The sequence below is a fragment of the Pseudophryne corroboree genome, chromosome 6 (genome assembly GCF_028390025.1).
Source record: "Pseudophryne corroboree isolate aPseCor3 chromosome 6, aPseCor3.hap2, whole genome shotgun sequence".
NCBI classification, from domain to species: domain Eukaryota; kingdom Metazoa; phylum Chordata; class Amphibia; order Anura; family Myobatrachidae; genus Pseudophryne; species Pseudophryne corroboree.
In genome coordinates this window covers 49,201,957-49,222,514 of record NC_086449.1, presented here as the reverse complement: position 1 = coordinate 49,222,514, position 20,558 = coordinate 49,201,957, and the positions used below count along the sequence as shown (strand labels likewise).

At 45.0% G+C, this 20,558-nt stretch overlaps 1 protein-coding gene across 1 annotated transcript in view; it reads left to right on the top strand.

The window, feature by feature from the left end:
• Positions 1–5,033, top strand: part of LOC134936062 (oocyte zinc finger protein XlCOF7.1-like) — a 65,534-nt gene extending 60,501 nt beyond the window's left edge. Inside the window, exon 2 of the mRNA XM_063930971.1 lies at positions 382–5,033. Within this exon, the coding sequence (XP_063787041.1) occupies positions 554–2,275 (1,722 nt within the window). The 5' untranslated portion in view covers positions 382–553 and the 3' untranslated portion in view covers positions 2,276–5,033. The remainder of the gene's footprint in view (positions 1–381) is intronic.
• Positions 5,034–20,558: the final 15,525 nt, after the last annotated feature.

The following is a 20,558-nucleotide window of genomic DNA, read 5'->3' as shown; positions in this document are numbered from 1 at the left end:
TACTTACCACCAGCTCGCAGAAGAGAAATCCACGATAAACCCTATGGAGACTTATTGATAATAACTTATCGCCACTAACACGATACCAAATGATTGTATTTGCTATAAGTTATCCATATACTGCGGCTAATTGGATATTGCCTAACTGTCATTTCATTCCAATTTGATAACATCATTTTATTATGATTTTATATGTTTTGTATATATATTTTGTATCTGTGGCAGGAGGAAAGGGGTCTCTGTACTGCACATCTGACTGGAAATGGGAGCCCAGCATCATAAAGATGCATCATGTTCCTTATACAATATAACACTACAACTGATTACAATGGTGATCTTCAGAGTATTAAATACATTTTTATTTTTCTATTTTTTTTACAGGTAACTTAAGGAGCTGGAATCCCACTAAGATTAGAAGACAATGCTGCAGAAAGAGATGGGAAAGGAATCTTGTTCCCTGATCTAGAAAACTAAAGATATAATTTCTTCTTAAGCTTCTGAATGGTTCAAAGAAACGATTTTCATTTTATGGATAGAAGTTTTTATCCATTACATGATGAGTCTTACAAGAGAGAAACCACATCTGTGCTCTGAGTGTGACAGAAGCTTTACACATAAATCACAGCTTCTCATACATCAGAGGAGTCACACAGGAGAGAAACCATTTACATGTTCTGAATGCAGCAAATGTTTTTCCCAGAAGTCCTATCTTCTCACACATCAGAGGATTCACACAGGAGAGAAACCACATCTGTGCTCTGAGTGTAACAGAAGCTTTATATATAAATCACTTCTTATCATACATAAGAGAATTCACACAGGAGAGAAACTATTTACATGTTCTGAATGCAGCAAATGTTTTTCCCAGAAGACAAATCTTCTCATACATCAGAGGAGTCACACAGGAGAGAGACCATTTACATGTTCTGAATGCAGGAAGTGTTTTTCCCAGAAGTCGCATCTTCTCATACATCAGAGGATTCACACAGGAGAGAGACCACATCTGCGCTCAGAGTGTGACAGGAGCTTTATACATAAATCACATCTTATCCTACATCACAGGAGTCACACAGGAGAGAAACCTTTTGAATGTTCTGAATGCAGCAAGTGTTTTTCCCAGAAGTCATATCTTGTTATACATCAGAGGAGTCACACAGGAGAGAAACCTTTTGAATGCTCTGAATGCAGCGAGTGTTTTTCCCAGAAGTCATATCTTGTTATACATCAGAGGAGTCACACAGGAGAGAAACCATTTACATGTTCTGAATGTAGCAAATGTTTTACCAGGAAGTCATATCTTGTTATACATCAGAGAGTTCACAGAGGAGAGAAACATTTTGAATGTTCTGAATGCAGCAAGTGTTTTACCAGGAAGTCATCTCTTGTTTTGCATCAGAGGATTCACACAGGAGAGAAATTTATATGTTCTGAATGTAGCAAGTGCTTTTCCCAGAAGTCACATCTTGCTATACATCAGTGGATTCACACAAGAGAGAAACCTTTTAAATGTTCAGAATGTAGAAAGTGTTTTTCCCAGAAGTCAGAGCTTGTTATACATCAGGGGAGTCACACGGGAGAGAAATCTTTAAAATGTTCTGAATGCAACAAGTGTTTTTCCCGGAAGTCACATCTTGTTATACATCAGATGAGTCACACAAGAGAGAAACCATTTACATGTTCTGAATGTAGCAAGTGTTTTTCCCTGAAGTCACATCTTGTTACACATCAGAGGAGTCACACAGGAGAGAAACCATTTAAATGTTCTGAATGCAGCAAGTGTTTTTCCCAGAAGTCACATCTTGTTACACATCAGAGGAGTCACACAGGAGAGAAACCATTTAAATGTTCTGAATGCAGCAAGTGTTTTTCCCAGGAGTCAAATCTTGCTAGACATCAGAGGAGTCACACAGGAGAGAAACCATTTACATGTTCTGAATGTAGCAAGTGTTTTTCCCTGAAGTCACATCTTGCTAGACATCAGAGAATTCACACAGGAGAGAAACCTTTTAAATGTTCTGAATGCAGCAAGTGTTTATCCCGGAAGTCAGAGCTTGTTATACATCAGAGGATTCACACAGGAGATAAACCTTTTGAATGTTCTGAATGTAGGAAGTGCTTTTCCCGGAAGTCACATCTTGTTATACATCAGAGGAGTCACACAGGAGAGAAACCATTTGTATGTTCTGAATGCAGCAAGTGTTTTACTAGAAAGAAAAATCTCAGTAATCACATGCGGAGTCACTCTGAGGGCCTGAATGCAGCTTGTGTATCATAAGTAATGTAACTTATCACAACTGTATGAATTCAATGGAGACAATATTTATTTTCTGAATGTGATAAGTGTTTTATATAAATCTGTCTTGATAAAGACAGGAGAGGTCAGACAAGTGGACCTGGAGGTACTTTTCCCCTTGGGAAGGTCTCTGTGTTAGGAACTAGAGCTGCAGTATAACAATAGCCAATGACCGTGGGACTGCCATTACTGAGCTCTGTAATATACAGCTGTTCTGCTCATGCAGGTGGTGGGACTAGTAGAGAGTTCCAGCAGCTCCTCTCAGTACTGGGATTCCTTCTCTGACCAGCAGGGCTATGAGTGCTGGGTATTTCTACAGGAACAATGTATGCTGCTCTGTTTCACCGTATGGGTTATTGTATGGGGTGTTATTTTTAACCACTTTTTAGATGCCATTTTGTCCATGTTTAACTCCATTTTGTATATGTATGACCTCATTGCTTTATATACTGTTCATAGTTTTTATTAGGATTAGTGCTTTGCAGACATATAGGCACCAGTTAGAAATATAGGCCCTCATTCCGAGTTGATCGCTCTGTATTTTTCATCGCATCGCAATGAAAATCCGCTTAGTACGCATGCGCAATATTCGCACTGCGACTGCGCCAAGTAATTTTGCTATGATGATAGGATTTTTACTCACGGCTTTTTCTTCGCTCCGGCGATCGTAGTGTGATTGACAGGAAATGGGTGTTACTGGGCGGAAACACGGCGTTTTATGGGCGTGTGGTTGAAAACGCTACCGTTTCCGGAAAAAACGCAGGAGTGGCCGGAGAAACGGGGGAGTGTCTGAGCGAACGCTGGGTGTGTTAGTGACGTCAAACCAGAAACGACAAGCACTGAACTGATCGCAGATGCCGAGTAAGTGTGGAGCAACTCTGAAACTGCAAAGAAGTTTGTAATCGCAATATTGCGATTACATCGTTCGCAATTTTAAGATGCTAAGATACACTCCCAGTAGGCGGCGGCTTAGCGTGTGTAACTCTGCTAAATTCGCCTTGCGACCGATCAACTCGGAATGAGGGCCATAGTCTCACGTTAAGTTACAAGTTTTCTTTCACCTTTGACATAGTGTGAAAGACATAGTGAGTGGGAAGTGTATACAGCTTTTAGGATGTCTGATTATAATAAATATATGTTCCTGTTATCAGTATCTCAGATGGAAACTGTCTAGAAAGATGTTTGGGGTATTGTGTACATAAGTAGGGGAAAGGGTACAGTTGTCTAGAATAACATATATTATGTTATCCTTAATGACTACTGCACCCAGCGTCACAAACCCTGAATGTTATATCTGGTAAGACAATGTTAGCGTATCCTTGCAGGGTTATAAAGGCTAGAGCAGGGGTGGCCAACCAGTCGGAGGCAAAGAGCCAGAAAAGATCCATAGGCAAGTGCAAGAGCCACTATCATGCAAAAATGGGGGTGTGGCCTAGTTGTCACAAAGCCACGCCCCATTTTTGTGCACACACCTTTCGGTATGATGTTTGTACGAGTGTGAGCTTGTGTCATAACCCTGTTTATTCATGTTGTACAGTGCCACATACATATAAAAATGCCAAAAAATGGATGCCACCACAGTGCTAGATAAATATAAGCCCCCAGTGCCAGATACATATACGACCCCAGTGCCAGATATGCCCCCACAGTGCCAGATATGCCCCCGATGCAGATACACATGTCCCCACAGTGCCTCCCACAGTGCCAGATATGCCCCCACAGTGCCAGATATGCCCTCACAGTGCCAGATATACCCCCGATGCAGATACACGTGTCCCTACAGTGCCAGATATGCCCTAGTGCAGATACACATGCCCATACAGTGCAAGATATTCCCCAGTGCAGATACTCATGCCCCCGCAGTGCCTCATATGCCCCCAGTGCAGATACACATGCCCATACAGTGCCAGAAATGCCCACACAGTGCCATATATGCCCCAGTGCAGGTACACATGCCCCTACAGTGCCAGATATGCCCCCAGTGCAGATACACATGCCCCCACAGTGTCTCATATGCCCCCAGTGCAGATACACATGCCCCCACAGTGCAGATACACATGCCCCCAGTGCTGTTACATATGCCGCCACAGTGCCTCACTCCCACCCCCCTCCTAAAAAAAAAAACCAAAGTGCTGCTCACCGCGCTGCTGTGAGGGGAAGGAGAGTGCAGGGCGTGCCTCTCCTACCCCTCCGTCTCCGGCGGCGCTGTGTATCTTCAATTCGGCGCTGGCCCGTGAGCCAATCAGAGCTCGCGGACCGGCAGCCAATCAGGAGCCTTAGCTGCCGGTCCGCGAGCTCTCATTGGCATCACGGGCCTCCGCAGAATTGAAGATACACCCTGCCGCTGGAGAGTCTGGTGTGTCAGGCAGCGGTGGCCGGGAGCGCATCGAGCCGCATGCGGAGGATTAAAGAGCCGCGGGTTGGCCACAGCTGGCCTAGAAACTTACGCATAGCAAGTAGTTCTGATGGAAGCTAGGTCTGGCTGCAGCGGACCTAGACTTCTACAAACCCCCTCCAGCTTTTAACTTGCGACAAAGTTATTAGGCGGGACCCTAGAGAATGACTGAACTACATTATTTAAACTACTTAATCGATGACCATCATCTGGGACAGATCTTATAACATCTGGGATAAGAGCTGAGTGTTCTAACTTGTTCTTGTTATTATTATAACTGACTATAACTTGTTAATTGCATGTTTTCATTATTGTAACTTTGATAAATGATTATCCTTTTTAATATGTCCTGTGTGAGTCTCCATATTTAACACATTGTATTCCAGAACTTGGTCGCTTGAGATTTTCAACCGACAACCGTTATATTTACTAAATATCAGTTTTTCAAAGCCACTGATTCTTACTGTCTATGATCGCTGGATGATAAAGGGCAGTAATAATACATGTAAATTCAGGCTTGTTTTGCTTGTATTTCTATTGCCTTTTATATCCAGCACACAAATGGAGTGACAATCTGTGGCTTTCAAAATAACTGTTTAGTAACTACAGTATACCCGCTACAGGTCTTTCCTCTGGTCTTATACCTCCGTGTTCTTTCTCTAATACCTTTTATTTCCCTTACGTCCTAGAGAATGCTGGGGACTCCGTAAGGACCATGGGGTATAGACGGGCTCCGCAGGAGACATGGGCACTACAAAGAACTTTTAGTATGGGTGTGCACTGGCTCCTCCCTCTATGCCCCTTCTCCAGACCTCAGTTAGAGCTTGTGCCCAGAGGAGATAGGGTGCATTACAGAGGAGCTCTCCAGAGTTTGTCTGAAAAAGAATTTTGTTGGGTTTTTTATTTTCAGGGAGCACTGCTGGCAACAGGCTCCCTGCATCGTGGGACTGAGGAGAGAGAAGCAGACCTACTTAAATGATAGGCTCTGCTTCTTAGGCTACTGGACACCATTAGCTCCAGAGGGAGTCGGAACGCAGGTCTCACCCTGACATTCGTCCCGGACCCGCGCCGCCGTCCTCCTCGCAGAGCCGGAAGATAGAAGCCGGGTGAGTATAAGAAGAAAAGAAGACTTCAAGGCGGCAGAAGACTTCAGATCTTCACTGAGGTAAGCGTGCAGCAGTAACGCTGCGCGCTATTGCTCCCACACACTACACACACAGAACGCCATGGGCAGCAATAAACCTCTGTCTGGCAATAAAAAGGGTACATTAGGCTGCAGAGGCAGTAAATTAATAGATCCCCACCATTTTTTGTATATTTAAGCGGGACCGTAGCCCGCCGCTTGAAGGGGCGGAGCTTGATCCCTCAGAACTAACCAGCACCATTTTCTCCACAGAAAGCTGCAGAGAAGCTGGCTCTCCGGACTCTCCCCTGCTGAACTCGGTGACAGAGGGCTGAACAGAGGGGGGGAGGGCATGGTTAAGGCGCAGTGAGTGTATAACATTGAGTATATATAAAAAGCACTATCTGGGTTGTTCCGGTGTAAGTTTGGTGCTGGGTGTGTGCTGGCATACTCTCTCTCTCTGTCTTCCCAAAGGATCTTGGTAGGGAATTATCCTGTGTATGTGGGGTTGTCGGTACATGCGTGTCGACATGTCTGAAGCGGAAGGCTTGTCTGAGGAAGAGGTGGAGCAGATGTGTGATGTGTTTCCGTCGGCAACGCCAACTCAGGATTGGATGGCATATGTTAAATGCGAGTGTGGCCTCATTACATAGAAGACTGGACAAAGCAGAGTCCAGGGAGAAAACAGGGAGTCAATCCACGGATTGGACTGGGTCACAGGGCCCTACTGGGTCTCAAAAACATCCCCTATCCCAAATAGTGGACACTGGTACCGACATGGATTCTGACTCCAGTGTCGACTACGATGATGCAAAATTACACATAAGGGTGGCAAAAAGTATTCACTGTATGATTATTGCAATAAAATATGTTTTGCATATCACTGATGACCCCTCTGTCCCTGATACGAAGGTGCGCATGTATAAGGAAAAGAAACCTGAGGTAACCTTTTCCCCATCTCATGAGCTTAACAAGTTTTCTCTGACGTCCTAGTGGATGCTGGGGACTCCGTCAGGACCATGGGGAATAGCGGCTCCGCAGGAGACAGGGCACAAAAAAGTAAGCATTTAGGATCACATGGTGTGTACTGGCTCCTCCCCCTATGACCCTCCTCCAAGCCTCAGTTAGGTTTTTGTGCCCGTCCGAGCAGGGTGCAATCTAGGTGGCTCTCCTAAAGAGCTGCTTAGAAAAAGTTTTTAGGTTTTTTATTTTCAGTGAGTCCTGCTGGCAACAGGCTCACTGCATCGAGGGACTTAGGGGAGAGAATTTCAACTCACCTGCGTGCAGGATGGATTGGAGTCTTAGGCTACTGGACACATAGCTCCAGAGGGAGTCGGAACACAGGTCTCACCCTGGGGTTCGTCCCGGACCCCCCCGCCGACCCCCCTTACAGATGCTGAAGATTGACGGTCCGGAATCAGGCGGCAGAAGGCTCTTCAGTCTTCATGAAGGTAGCGCACAGCACTGCAGCTGTGCGCCATTGTTGTCACACACTTCACACCAGACGGTCACGGAGGGTGCAGGGCGCTGCTGGGGGCGCCCTGGGCAGCAATATTTAATACCTTTAGGGCAAAAGAATACATCACATATAGCCATTGAGGCTATATGTATGTATTTAACCCATGCCATATAGCTAAAACTCCGGGAGAAAAGCCCGCCGAAAAGGGGGCGGGGCTTATTCTCCTCAGCACACTGCGCCATTTTCCTGCTCAGCTCCGCTGTGAGGAAGGCTCCCAGGACTCTCCCCTGCACTGCACTACAGAAACAGGGTAAAACAGAGAGGGGGGGGCACTTTTTGGCGATATTTTGATATATTTAAGCTGCTATAAGGAACAACACTTATATAAGGTTGTTACCATATATATTATAGCGCTTGGGTGTGTGCTGGCAAACTCTCCCTCTGTCTCCCCAAAGGGCTAGTGGGGTCCTGTCTTCGATAAGAGCATTCCCTGTGTGTCTGCTGTGTGTCGGTACGTGTGTGTCGACATGTATGAGGACGATGTTGGTGTGGAGGCGGAGCAATTGCCGGTAATGGTGATGTCACCCCCTAGGGAGTCGACACCGGAATGGATGGCTTTAATTATGGAATTACGTGATAATGTTAGCACGCTGCAAAAGTCAGTTGACGACATGAGACGGCCGGAAAACCAGTTAGTACCTGCCCAGGCGTCTCAGGCACCGTCAGGGCCTGTAAAACGTCCCTTACCTCAGTCAGTCGACACAGGTACCGACGCAGATGAATCTAGTGTCGACGGTGAAGAAACAAACGTATTTTCCAATAGGGCCACACGTTATATGATCACGGCAATGAAAGAGGCTTTGCATATCTCTGATACTGCAGGTACCTCAAAAAGGGGTATTATGTGGGGTGTGAAAAAACTACCTGTAGTATTTCCAGAATCAGAGGAATTGAATGACGTGTGTGATGAAGCGTGGGTTAACCCAGATAGAAAACTGCTAATTTCTAAGAAGTTATTGGCACTATACCCCTTCCCACCAGAGGTTAGGGCGCGCTGGGAAACACCCCCTAGGGTGGATAAGGCGCTCACACGTTTATCAAAACAAGTGGCGTTGCCGTCTCCTGATACGGCCGCCCTCAAGGATCCAGCAGATAGGAGGCTGGAAACTACCCTGAAGAGTATATACACACATACTGGTGTTATACTGCGACCAGCAATAGCCTCAGCCTGGATGTGCAGTGCTGGGGTGGTGTGGTCGGATTCCCTGACTGAAAATATTGATACCCTGGATAGGGACAGTATTTTATTGACTTTAGAGCAATTAAAGGATGATTTTCTTTATATGCGAGATGCTCAGAGGAATATTTGCACTCTGGCATCGAGAGTAAGTGCGATGTCCATATCTGCCAGAAGAAGTTTATGGACGCGACAGTGGTCAGGTGATGCGGATTCCAAACGGCATATGGAAGTATTGCCGTATAAAGGGGAGGAATTGTTTGGCGTCGGTCTATCAGATCTGGTGGCCACGGCAACTGCCGGGAAATCCATCTTTTTACCTCAGGCCCCCTCCCAACAGAAAAAGACACCGTCTTTTCAGCCGCAGTCCTTTCGGTCCTATAAGAACAAGCGGGCAAAAGGACAGTCATATCTGCCCCGAGGCAGAGGAAAGGGTAAGAGAGGGCAGCAAGCAGCTCCTTCCCAGGAACAGAAGCCCTCCCCGGTTTCTGCAAAGCCCTCAGCATGACGCTGGAGCTGTACAAGCGGACTCAGGGGCGGTGGGGGGTCGACTAAAGACTTTCAGCACACAGTGGGCTCGCTCACATGTGGACCCTTGGATCCTGCAAGTAGTATCTCAGGGTTACAAGTTGGAATTCGAAAAGTCTCCCCCTCGCCGGTTCCTAAAGTCTGCTTTACCAACGTCTCCCTCAGAAAGGGCGACGGTATTGGAAGCCATTCACAAGCTGTATTCTCAGCAGGTGATAGTCAAGGTACCCCTCCTACAACAGGGAGAGGGGTATTATTCCACACTATTTGTGGTACCGAAGCCGGACGGTTCGGTAAGACCTATTCTAAATCTGAAATCCTTGAACCTGTACATACAGAAATTCAAGTTCAAGATGGAGTCACTGAGAGCAGTGATAGCGAATCTGGAAGAAGGGGACTTCATGGTGTCCCTGGACATAAAAGATGCTTATCTGCATGTCCCAATTTACCCTTCACACCAAGGGTATCTCAGGTTCGTGATACAAAACTGTCATTATCAGTTTCAAACGCTGCCGTTTGGTTTGTCCACGGCACCTCGGGTCTTTACCAAGGTAATGGCCGAAATGATGGTTCTTCTACGAAGAAAAGGCGTATTAATTATCCCTTACTTGGACGATCTCCTGATAAGGGCACGGTCCAGAGAACAGCTGGAAGTCGGAGTAGCACTAACCCAAGTAGTGCTTCAACAACACGGGTGGATTCTGAATCTTCCAAAATCTCAATTGACCCCGACGACACGTCTGCTGTTCCTGGGAATGATTCTGGACACTGTTCAGAAAAAGGTGTTTCTCCCGGAGGAGAAAGCAAGGGAGTTATCCGAACTTGTCAGGAACCTCCTAAAACCAGGAAATGTGTCAGTACATCAATGCACAAGAGTCCTGGGAAAGATGGTGGCTTCTTACGAAGCAATTCCATTCGGCAGATTCCACGCACGAATATTTCAGTGGGATCTACTGGACAAATGGTTCGGATCGCATCTGCACATGCATCAGCGGATAACACTGTCACCAAGAACAAGGGTGTCTCTTCTGTGGTGGTTGCAGAGTGCCCATCTGTTAGAGGGCCGCAGATTCGGCATACAGGACTGGGTCCTGGTGACTACGGATGCCAGCCTACGAGGCTGGGGAGCAGTCACACAGGGAAGAAACTTCCAGGGCGTGTGGTCAAACCTGGAGACGTCTCTTCACATAAATATACTGGAGCTAAGAGCGATCTACAATGCTCTAAGCCTGGCAAAACCGCTGCTTCAGGGTCAGCCGGTGTTGATCCAGTCGGACAACATCACGGCAGTCGCCCACGTAAACAGACAAGGCGGCACGAGAAGCAGAAGAGCAATGACAGAAGCTGCAAGGATTCTTCGCTGGGCGGAAAATCATGTCATAGCACTGTCAGCAGTGTTCATTCCGGGAGTGGACAACTGGGAAGCAGACTTCCTCAGCAGACACGATCTTCACCCGGGAGAGTGGGGACTTCATCCAGAAGTCTTCCACATGATTGTGAACCGTTGGGAAAAACCAAAGGTGGACATGATGGCATCTCGCCTCAACAAGAAACTGGACAGATATTGCGCCAGGTCAAGAGACCCTCAGGCAATAGCTGTGGACGCTCTGGTAACACCGTGGGTGTACCAGTCCGTGTATGTGTTTCCTCCTCTGCCGCTCATACCAAAGGTACTGAGAATTATACGGCTACGGGGAGTAAGAACAATACTCGTGGCTCCGGATTGGCCAAGGAGGACTTGGTACCCGGAACTTCAAGAGAGGCTCACGGAAGAGCCGTGACCTCTACCTTTAAGAAGGGATCTGCTTCAGCAGGGACCTTGTATGTTCCAAGACTTACCGCGACTGCGTTTGACGGCATGGCGGTTGAACGCCGGATTCTAAAAGAAAAGGGCATTCCAGAGGAAGTTATTCCTACCTTGATTAAAGCCAGGAAGGAAGTGACCGCACAACATTATCACCGCATTTGGAGAAAATATGTTGCGTGGTGTGAGGCCAAGAAGGCCCCAACGGAAGAATTTCAATTGGGTCGATTCCTACATCTCCTGCAGGCAGGATTGTCTATGGGCCTCAAATTGGGGTTTATTAAGGTTCAAATTTCGGCCTTATCGATTTTCTTCCAGAAAGAATTGGCTTCAGTGCCTGAAGTTCAGACTTTTATAAAAGGTGTACTACATATACAGCCCCCGATTGTGCCTCCAGTGGCACCGTGGGATCTAAACGTAGTTTTGGATTTTCTCAAATCCCATTGGTTTGAGCCTCTCAAATCGGTAGATTTGAAGTATCTTACATGGAAAGTAACCATGCTACTGGCCCTGGCTTCAGCCAGGAGAGTATCAGAATTGGCGGCTTTATCTTACAAAAGCCCATATCTGATTTTCCATTCGGACAGGGCAGAACTGCGGACACGTCCTCATTTTCTCCCTAAGGTGGTTTCGGCTTTTCTCTTGAACCAACCTATTGTGGTGCCTGCGGCTACTAGCGACTTGGAGGATTCCCCAAGTTGCTGGATGTTGTCAGGGCCCTGAAAATATATGTTTCCAGGACGGCTGGAGTCAGAAAATCTGACTCGTTGTTTATCCTGTATGCACCCAATAAGATAGGTGCTCCTGCGTCTAAGCAGACGATTGCTCGTTGGATCTGTAGCACAATCCAACTTGCACATTCTGTGGCAGGCCTGCCACAGCCTAAATCTGTAAATGCCCATTCCACAAGGAAGGTGGGCTCATCTTGGGCGGCTGCCCGAGGGGTCTCGGCATTACAACTTTGCCGAGCAGCTACGTGGTCAGGGGAGAACACGTTTGTAAAATTTTACAAATTTGATACTCTGGCTAAAGAGGACCTGGAGTTCTCTCATTCGGTGCTGCAGAGTCATCCGCACTCTCCCGCCCGTTTGGGAGCTTTGGTATAATCCCCATGGTCCTGACGGAGTCCCCAGCATCCACTAGGACGTCAGAGAAAATAAGATTTTACTTACCGATAAATCTATTTCTCGTAGTCCGTAGTGGATGCTGGGCGCCCATCCTAAGTGCGGATTGTCTGCAATACTTGTACATAGTTATTGTTACAAAAAAAATCGGGTTGTTATTGTTGTGAGCCATCTTTTTAGAGGCTACTTCGTTGTTATCATACTGTTAACTGGGTTCAAATCACAAGTTGTACGGTGTGATTGGTGTGGCTGGTATGAGTCTTACCCGGGATTCAAGATCCTTCCTTATTATGTACGCTCGTCCGGGCACAGTACCTAACTGAGGCTTGGAGGAGGGTCATAGGGGGAGGAGCCAGTACACACCATGTGATCCTAAAAGCTTACTTTTTTGTGCCCTGTCTCCTGCGGAGCCGCTATTCCCCATGGTCCTGACGGAGTCCCCAGCATCCACTACGGACTACGAGAAATAGATTTATCGGTAAGTAAAATCTTATTATTTGAAAAAGCTTGGGAAATTCCAGATAAAAATCTGCAGATTCCCAAAAGGATTCTTATGGCGTATCCTTTCCCTGCACAGGACAGGGTACGTTGGGAATCCTCTCCCAGGGTGGACAGGGCTTTAACACGCCTGTCCAAGAATGTGGCACTGCCATCTCCGGACACGGCAGCCCTCAAGGATCCTGCTGATCGCAGACAGGAGACTACTTTAAAGTCTATTTATGCGCATATGGGTGCTTTGCTCAGACCGTAAATAGCATCGGCGTGGGTGTGCAGTGCAGTTGCAGCATTGTGACAGATACCTTGTCAATTGACCTTGACAACCTAGACAGGGATACCATTTTATTATCCTTAGCCCACATTAAAGACGCAGTCTTATATATGAGGGACGCACAAAGGGAAGTTGGGCTGCTGGGTTCCAGAGCCAATGCCATGGCTATTTCTGCGAGACGAGCTCTATGGACCCGCCAATGGACGGGTGATGCAGACTCGAAGAAGCATATGGAGGTTTTACCTTACAAGGGTGAAGTGTTGTTTGGAGAGGGGCTCGCGGACCTGGTTTCAACAGCTACAGCGGGTAAATCTACCTTTTTACCTTTTGTTCCCCCACAGCAAAAGAAAACTCCACAGTATCAGATGCAGTCCTTTCAGTCGCATAAGTCCAGAAGAGGTCGGGGTTCTTCCTTCCTTGTCAGAGGTAAGGGTAGAGGGAAAAGAACACCAGCTTCGGCTAGTTCCCAGGAGCAGAAGTCCTCCCCGGCTTCTACAAAATCTACCGCATGATGCTGGGGCTCCCCTAAGGAAGTCCGCACCTGTGGGGGCACGCCTTCGACTCTTCAGCCAAATCTGGGGTCTTTCAGAAGTGGATCCTTGGGCGATGGAAATTGTTTCCCAAGGCTACAAGCTGGAATTCGAAGAAGTGCCCCCTCGCCGATTTTTGAAGTCGGCCTTACCAGCTTCACCCCCAGAGAGAGAAGTAATGTTAGCTGCAATTCAAAAGCGGTGTCAACAGCAAGTGATTGTCAAGGTTCCCCTGATACAACAGGGAAAAGGGTATTATTCAACCCTGTTTGTGGTCCGGATCCGGGTGGTTTGGGCAGATCCATTTTAAATCTAAAATCCCTAAACCTGTACTTGAAAAAGTTCATATTCAAGATGGAATCGCTCCGAGCTGTAATATCCATCCTGGAAGGGGGGCATTTTATGGTGTCACTAGACATAAAGAATGCTTACCTTCATGTCCCCATATATCCCTCTCATCAGGAGTACGTGAGATTCGCTGTACAGGACTGTCATTACCAATTTCAGACGTTGCCGTTTGGGCTTTCCACGGCCCTGAGGATTTTCACCAAGGTGATGGCGGAAATGATGGTTCTCCTGCGCAAACAAGGAGTCACAATTATCCCATACTTGGACGATCTCCTGATAAAAGCGAGATCGAGAGAGCAATTGCAGAAGAGCGTGTCGCTCTCCCTGAGGGTGCTCCAACAGCATGGTTGGATTCTCAATCTGCCAAAGTCACAATTGGTTCCAACGACACGGCTATCATTCCTAGGCATGATTCTGAACATGGAACAAAAGAAGGTTTATCTCCCATCGGAAAAAGCCCAGGACCTCCAGAACATGGTCAAAGACCTGCTAAAACCAAAAAGAGTGTCCGTTCATCAAAGCACTCGAGTTCTGGGAAAAATGGTGGCAGCCTACGAGGCCATCCCCTTCGGCAGGTTTCATGTGAGGACTTTTCAGTGGGACCTTCTGGACAAGTGGTCCGGGTCCCATCTACAAATACATCAGAAAATAACGCTGTCCCCCAGGGCCAGGGTGTGTCTCTTATGGTGGCTGCAGAGTGCTCACCTTCTAGAGGGTCACAGGTTCGGCATTCAGGACTGGGTTCTCGTGACCATGGACGCGAGCCTCCGAGGATGGGCAGCAGTCGCACAAGGAAGACATTTTCAGGGACTATGGTCAAGCCAGGAGGCTTATCTACACATCAACATACTGGAATTTGGTAGAGAAAGGGTAGAGAAGGAGAGTGGTCCAATGTAGGGTTTAAAACAGAGTTAAAATCCCCTGCGAGTATGAGCAGTGCCGAAACTAGGGAGGGGCTAGGGGGGCATGTGACCCGGGCGCGGGATTGGGTAGGGCGCTGGGATCAGCTGCGTCTGACACAGCAGAGAATTTAGTGAAGAAAAATGGAATTTGTAGTCATGTGTGCTACTGCTTACACTTTATGCAGTAGCATAGAGACTACAAATCCCATGAGGCATTGCACCCTGCAGAAAGATGGCCACCACTGCTGGAGCTAGGGAGTCAGGGTAACGTCTAGTTTCCCTTCCTCAGCGGCAAGCCGAAAAAGTATACCAGCCGCCCGCCCGCCCTAGCTATGAATGTGCTCATGCTGCTGACCTTTCTCTGGCCCCACACAGCATTGCATTTAGCGTTTCAGCCCGCTGATAGCACAGTGATGGATGGAAGCAGGACGGTGAGAGGTGAGAGGATCGGAGGTAAAACACACACACACATACTCACTGTGACTGGTGTTAAGCCCTGCAGCTCATTTAAACTAGTTTACTTAAGCTTATATACAGTATATTGCCCTAATCTATAATGCTGAGACTGCTCATCTTCACCACTGTGACAGCTACAAATTTTATATTATATATATAAAATAACAAACACAAGGAACCACTGCACTCGCCATTCCCAGGGGTTGGGGTGCGGTGGGCTGTGACCACCAAACTCAAATATACCAAACAGAAAACCCAGCACTCTCCTAAGCAGCTTCATTCACCTTAATGCTTTAATATACATCTAAATAAACAATGGGGTTTTGGTTTATGAATTGTACAATGCATGTAAGCTTGCGGCCCACTCCACAGGACCCCATTTCACCGCAAGTCCTACTCTATCACAAACTTTCACATAGATTTTATAGAAACCTGGCTACTGCTGTGTCATAGAGGAAAATGTGCTTATCTGATTTAAAGCTTACCTGCCACTCTTATGGCTTTTAAAAGGTAAGACAGTCACCAACGCAAATAACACAACTACACAAGTGTGCTTACCTGGTTTACAGCTCACCTGCCAACAGACTACTGGCTTTCAAAGTGAGACAGTCACCAACACACCTAAATAGCAGCTGATCCAGATTAAAGGTAAATGAGCTTAGGGGTGCATGAGAGAGAGATATGGTCACAAATGGGCCAATTAAAAATTAACCCTGTTATACAAACAAACACGAGGAACCACTGCACTCGCCATTCCCAGGGGTTGGGGTGCGGTGGGCTGTGACCACCAAACTCAAATATACCAAACAGCACTCTCCTAAGCAGCTTCATTCACCTTAATGCTTTAATATACATCTAAATAAACAATGGGGTTTTGGTTTATGAATTGTACAAATCATGTAAGCTTGCGGCCCACTCCACGGGACCCCATTTCACCGCAAGTCCTACTCTATCACAAACTTTCACATAGATTTTATAGAAACCTGGCTACTGCTGTGTCATAGAGGAAAATGTGCTTATCTGAGTTAAAGCTTACCTGCCACACTTCTGGCTTTTAAAAGGTAAGACAGTCACCAACGCAAATAACACAACTACACAAGTGTGCTCACTCCTAAGCTCATTTACCTTTAACCTGGATCAGCTGCTATTTAGGTGTGTTGGTGACTGTCTCACTTTGAAAGCCAGTAGTCTGTTGGCAGGTGAGCTGTAAACCAGGTGGGCCGCAAGCTTACATAAACCAAAACCCCATTGTTTATTTAGATGTATATTAAAGCATTAAGGTGAATGAAGCTGCTTAGGAGAGTGCTGGGTTTTCTGTTTGGTGTGTGTGTGTATATATATATATATATATATATATATATATATATATATATATATAAGGGATATGAGTTGCGAGGTGGGTTCTCAGTAAAAGATGAAATAATAAAATTGCTATAAAACACACACAACCTTGTTAGAAGGTGTCCGCCAACCCTTAAGAGCGCAATGCTGGTACAGTACTGCTGGGAAAATTTAAAAGTGGGGGAATAAGGGTACCGGCGACTGGAGTTGTTTAAAAGGCAATAGGTAAAAAGATAGATTTAAAAGCCAAAAACGATATAATAATACAAACAAGCTTTAATATCACATAAAAGCGAATCAAAACATGAAAATACTGATAAAATCTTGAGCATAAAAGGTCTTAGTAAAAAGTAAGGACTTCTAACTTAGCTTTTAAAATAGGCAAGGGAGTCACCACAGGGAGTCCAACGCGTTTCGTCACAGCTGACTTCTTCAAAGGGACCATGGTCACAGGCCTTTTCATGCACCCCTGTGTAATCCCAATTGTTCTAAACCTGTGTCAGCTGCTCCTTAGTAATTTATCGGCTGTGTCAGGTGACTAATATGCCTTTAAAAGCCACTAGATATGTGGCAGGCATACATTAAACTTAGTGGACATATTTGCAGTTATATGTGATACAGTTGCCAGGTTTTAATTCTTAAGGCTTTGTGGTAGTGTAGGACCTGCATGAAGGTGGGGTACCGTGGAGCGGTATGCAGGCTTCCGTGCATTGGCCAATTTACTAACTAAACCCCCATCATTTATTTATTTATTGATGTTGTGCGGACAAGTGAGCTTGCTATGGTGAGTGCTGAATTCTCTATTTGTGTGTGTGTGTGTGTATGTATGTGTATATATATATATATATATATGTGTGTGTATGTGGCTGTGTACATATATACACGTATGTGTGTGTATATATGTATATATATATATATATATATATACATACATATATACACCATGTGTGTATTACGGGGGTCTGCTGGTCTGAGGGATATCTGTTTTGTGTTTAGTTGTTTGTTTCTTACTTTATTTATTTATTTTTTATTCTATTTTATTGTATTTTATATATATATATATATATATATATATATATAGAAGCAATGTACGGCGGCACTCAGAAGAATAGACAGGTAAAGCAGAGTAGTTTACAACGTTTCGGAGCTTTAATATCCCTCTGTCATCAGGTATAACAAATAATACAAACATTTACCTTAAATAGACTCCCCACCACGTGTGTCACCCGGCGTGCAGTCCCAGGATACGGGCGCCCACTAGTGACGTCCGCTCCCTTTCCTTACATCACCATAGTAACGCTATAAACAAAACCAATAAAACCGATGTGAAACATTGCAATCAGCATAACCTCCCACTGCTCATCACAATCACATTGCTACCTACATCATATACAATATACAGCAATTAGTAATCAATGCAGATGAATACAGTACTAAGCAATGAATTATTTGATGCAAAACATGATTAAATCACAAATATCTGTAAGAGACTCAACACTAGACAAGACCGGCATTTACATATCATAGAAAACAATGTAATCCCAGTGTTTCGTTAAGTCCCCTAGGGGCCAGTGTCCCAAGTTCATGGATCCACCTGGATTCTCTTTGCAGCAATCGTAATGATCTATCTCTACCCCGTAATTTAGCTGGCTCATGATCTATAATGATGTATCTTAGTGATGCTAGACTATGGCCGGCGTTTAAAAAATGCCGTGCCAGCGGTTGATCACTATTCCCAGTAGATAATGCATTTCTTATTGCCATTTTGTGATTTGCCATCCGTTCTCTCAAGGTTCGATCTGTTTTTCCTATATAATTTTTGCCACAAGGGCAAATAATCATATAAATGATGTATTTAGTGGTACATGTAACCCTATGTTTAATTTCATATCTTTTACCACTAGAGGGATGGAAAAAATACTTGCCGACAATTAGAGATCTACAGGTAACACAATTGAGACATTTAAAACATCCCTTCTTTAAAGATAAAAATCTGTTCTGTTCACTCTGTAGTGACTGCATCCCCGTAATGTCAGTCTTCATCACCCAATCTTTAATATTACGTCCACGAGTGTAACATGGCATAATGGACGTCTCAGTGAGATTAAGGTCACTATCTGTGGACAAAATCGGCCATAAATTTTTAGCTACACCAGCAATATCGCCACTAGCAGTGTTATGATGGTTGACCCAGGGCATACGATTATCCTTAGTTTTCTTATTTTTAGGTTTAAGTAACTGTTCGCGGCTTGCTTTTAGAGCTCTTTCCTTAGCTTTCAATAACAGCTCCAGATCATACCCTCTCTCATTAAATTTCTATACCATACTATCAATATGCCGTTTAGCATCATCTACATTGCTACAGATTCTAATAGCACGTAAAAATTGTGAGTAGGGTAAACCAAATTTAAGGGATCTTGGGTGAAAGCTCTGTGCATGGAGTATAGTGTTTCTGTCAGTCGGTTTATAGAAGATTTCAGTACTGATAGTTCCTTGATTAACCGATACCTTCACATCCAGATAATTAACAGTTTCAGTACTGGCATTATATGTAAATTTAACCGGATGGCATTGGCTATTATGTTCTTCAATAAATCCAGAAAATGACTCATAATTACTGGACCAGACCAAAAACACATCATCTATGTACCTCACATAAAATGAGGTACACGTTTTGAATAAGTCATTATTGAAGAATATGTCATCCTCAACCATATACATATAAGCATTAGCATACGATGAGGCCACTGAGGACCCCATCGCACACCCTGATGTCTGGAGATAAAACTTTCCATCAAAAAGGAAATAGTTGCAGTGTCAAAACCATTTCCAAAAGATCAATAAATAATGACACATCTGGTCCCTTGTATAAATCATTGTTAGTAATAAGTTTCCTGACCGCATATAAACCATGGTCATTAGGAATTATCGTGTAAAGGCTAGTAATATCGATACTGCAAAGTAAACTTCCCGTGTTGATGGTGCCTAAAGCCTTTAATTTATTAAGGAACATTGTGGTGTCAAGCAGATGTCTATGGTGGTTAACAATACAAGGTTGTAACATGGCATCCAAATAAACTGCCAGTCTTTGAAATAATCCACCACGGGCCAAAATTATCGGCCGTCCAGGGGGATTAACTAGACTTTTGTGAATCTTTGGCAGTGAATACAGGACTGGTACTGTAGGATTATCCATAATCAATGCCTGCATAAGTTCACTGGAAATCTCTCCTGCATCCACTGCCAATTGAAGTCTGTGTTTAAATTGTTTACTAAACACCAGAGTCGGGTCACTTTTGAGTAATTTCTAAACCTTAACATCACTTAATTGCCTCTGTAGTTCGCCTTTGTATTCCTCCATATCCTGAATCACGAAAGCCCCGCCCTTGTCAGCGGGGCGTATCGTGATATCAGTATACGTGGAGAGATCCTTAAGAGCATTATACTCTTCCTTACTTAAGTTGTTAACAGGAGATTTATTTTTATACTGATAATTAATCTCTGGAATTACAGAATTAGCAACAGTATCATTCAACATACGGTTGAAAGTCTTAATAGACATATTATTAGACATGGGATCGAATCGTGAGCGTTTTTGAATTTTGCTCAATTGGGGTGGCAATTCATTTTGTTGCTGAGTTCCCATATTTGCCTTTGAACCCCGAAAGTGTTCATGAAGCTTCAATTTTCGATTCAGACTGTATTTCTCAACTTCCCATCTCATAGAGTCAAAACGTACAGTGGGCACAAAAGAAAGTCCCTTAGATAATACCCTCATTTCGACATCCGTCAGAGGGTGTGATGAAAGGTTGAAAACTATCTCCTCCCTTGTAGTGGCGGACGTCCGCGTCTGCCTCGTCCTCGTTCTTTGATTTTGGCCGCCTCTCCTGGTCCATCTCCTCTGCCGCGTCCGCGGCGGGTGCGTGCCCCTAAAGGGGCAATTGGATCTCGTGAGCGTCCATCCACCACCGCATCCGTGTCACTATTAGATGTTCTCTCCTGTGAAGAGTCAGTCTGCCACAATTGTCTATAATTGCGCTGTTTGTACGTGCGCATGCGATCATTACGTGTGCTACTGACCCATTGGTAGACTCGGTTCATTTCATAGTCAGCATTGACTTTTAATAATTTTTGTTTTTTAAATTGAATCAAGTCACGTTTATAGTTCACAAGTTGATGCTGTAGTTTGTCAAACCAATCGGTGTCAGTATCAGCTGACATTGTTGCTCTGTGCTGTGTCTCAAAAGAA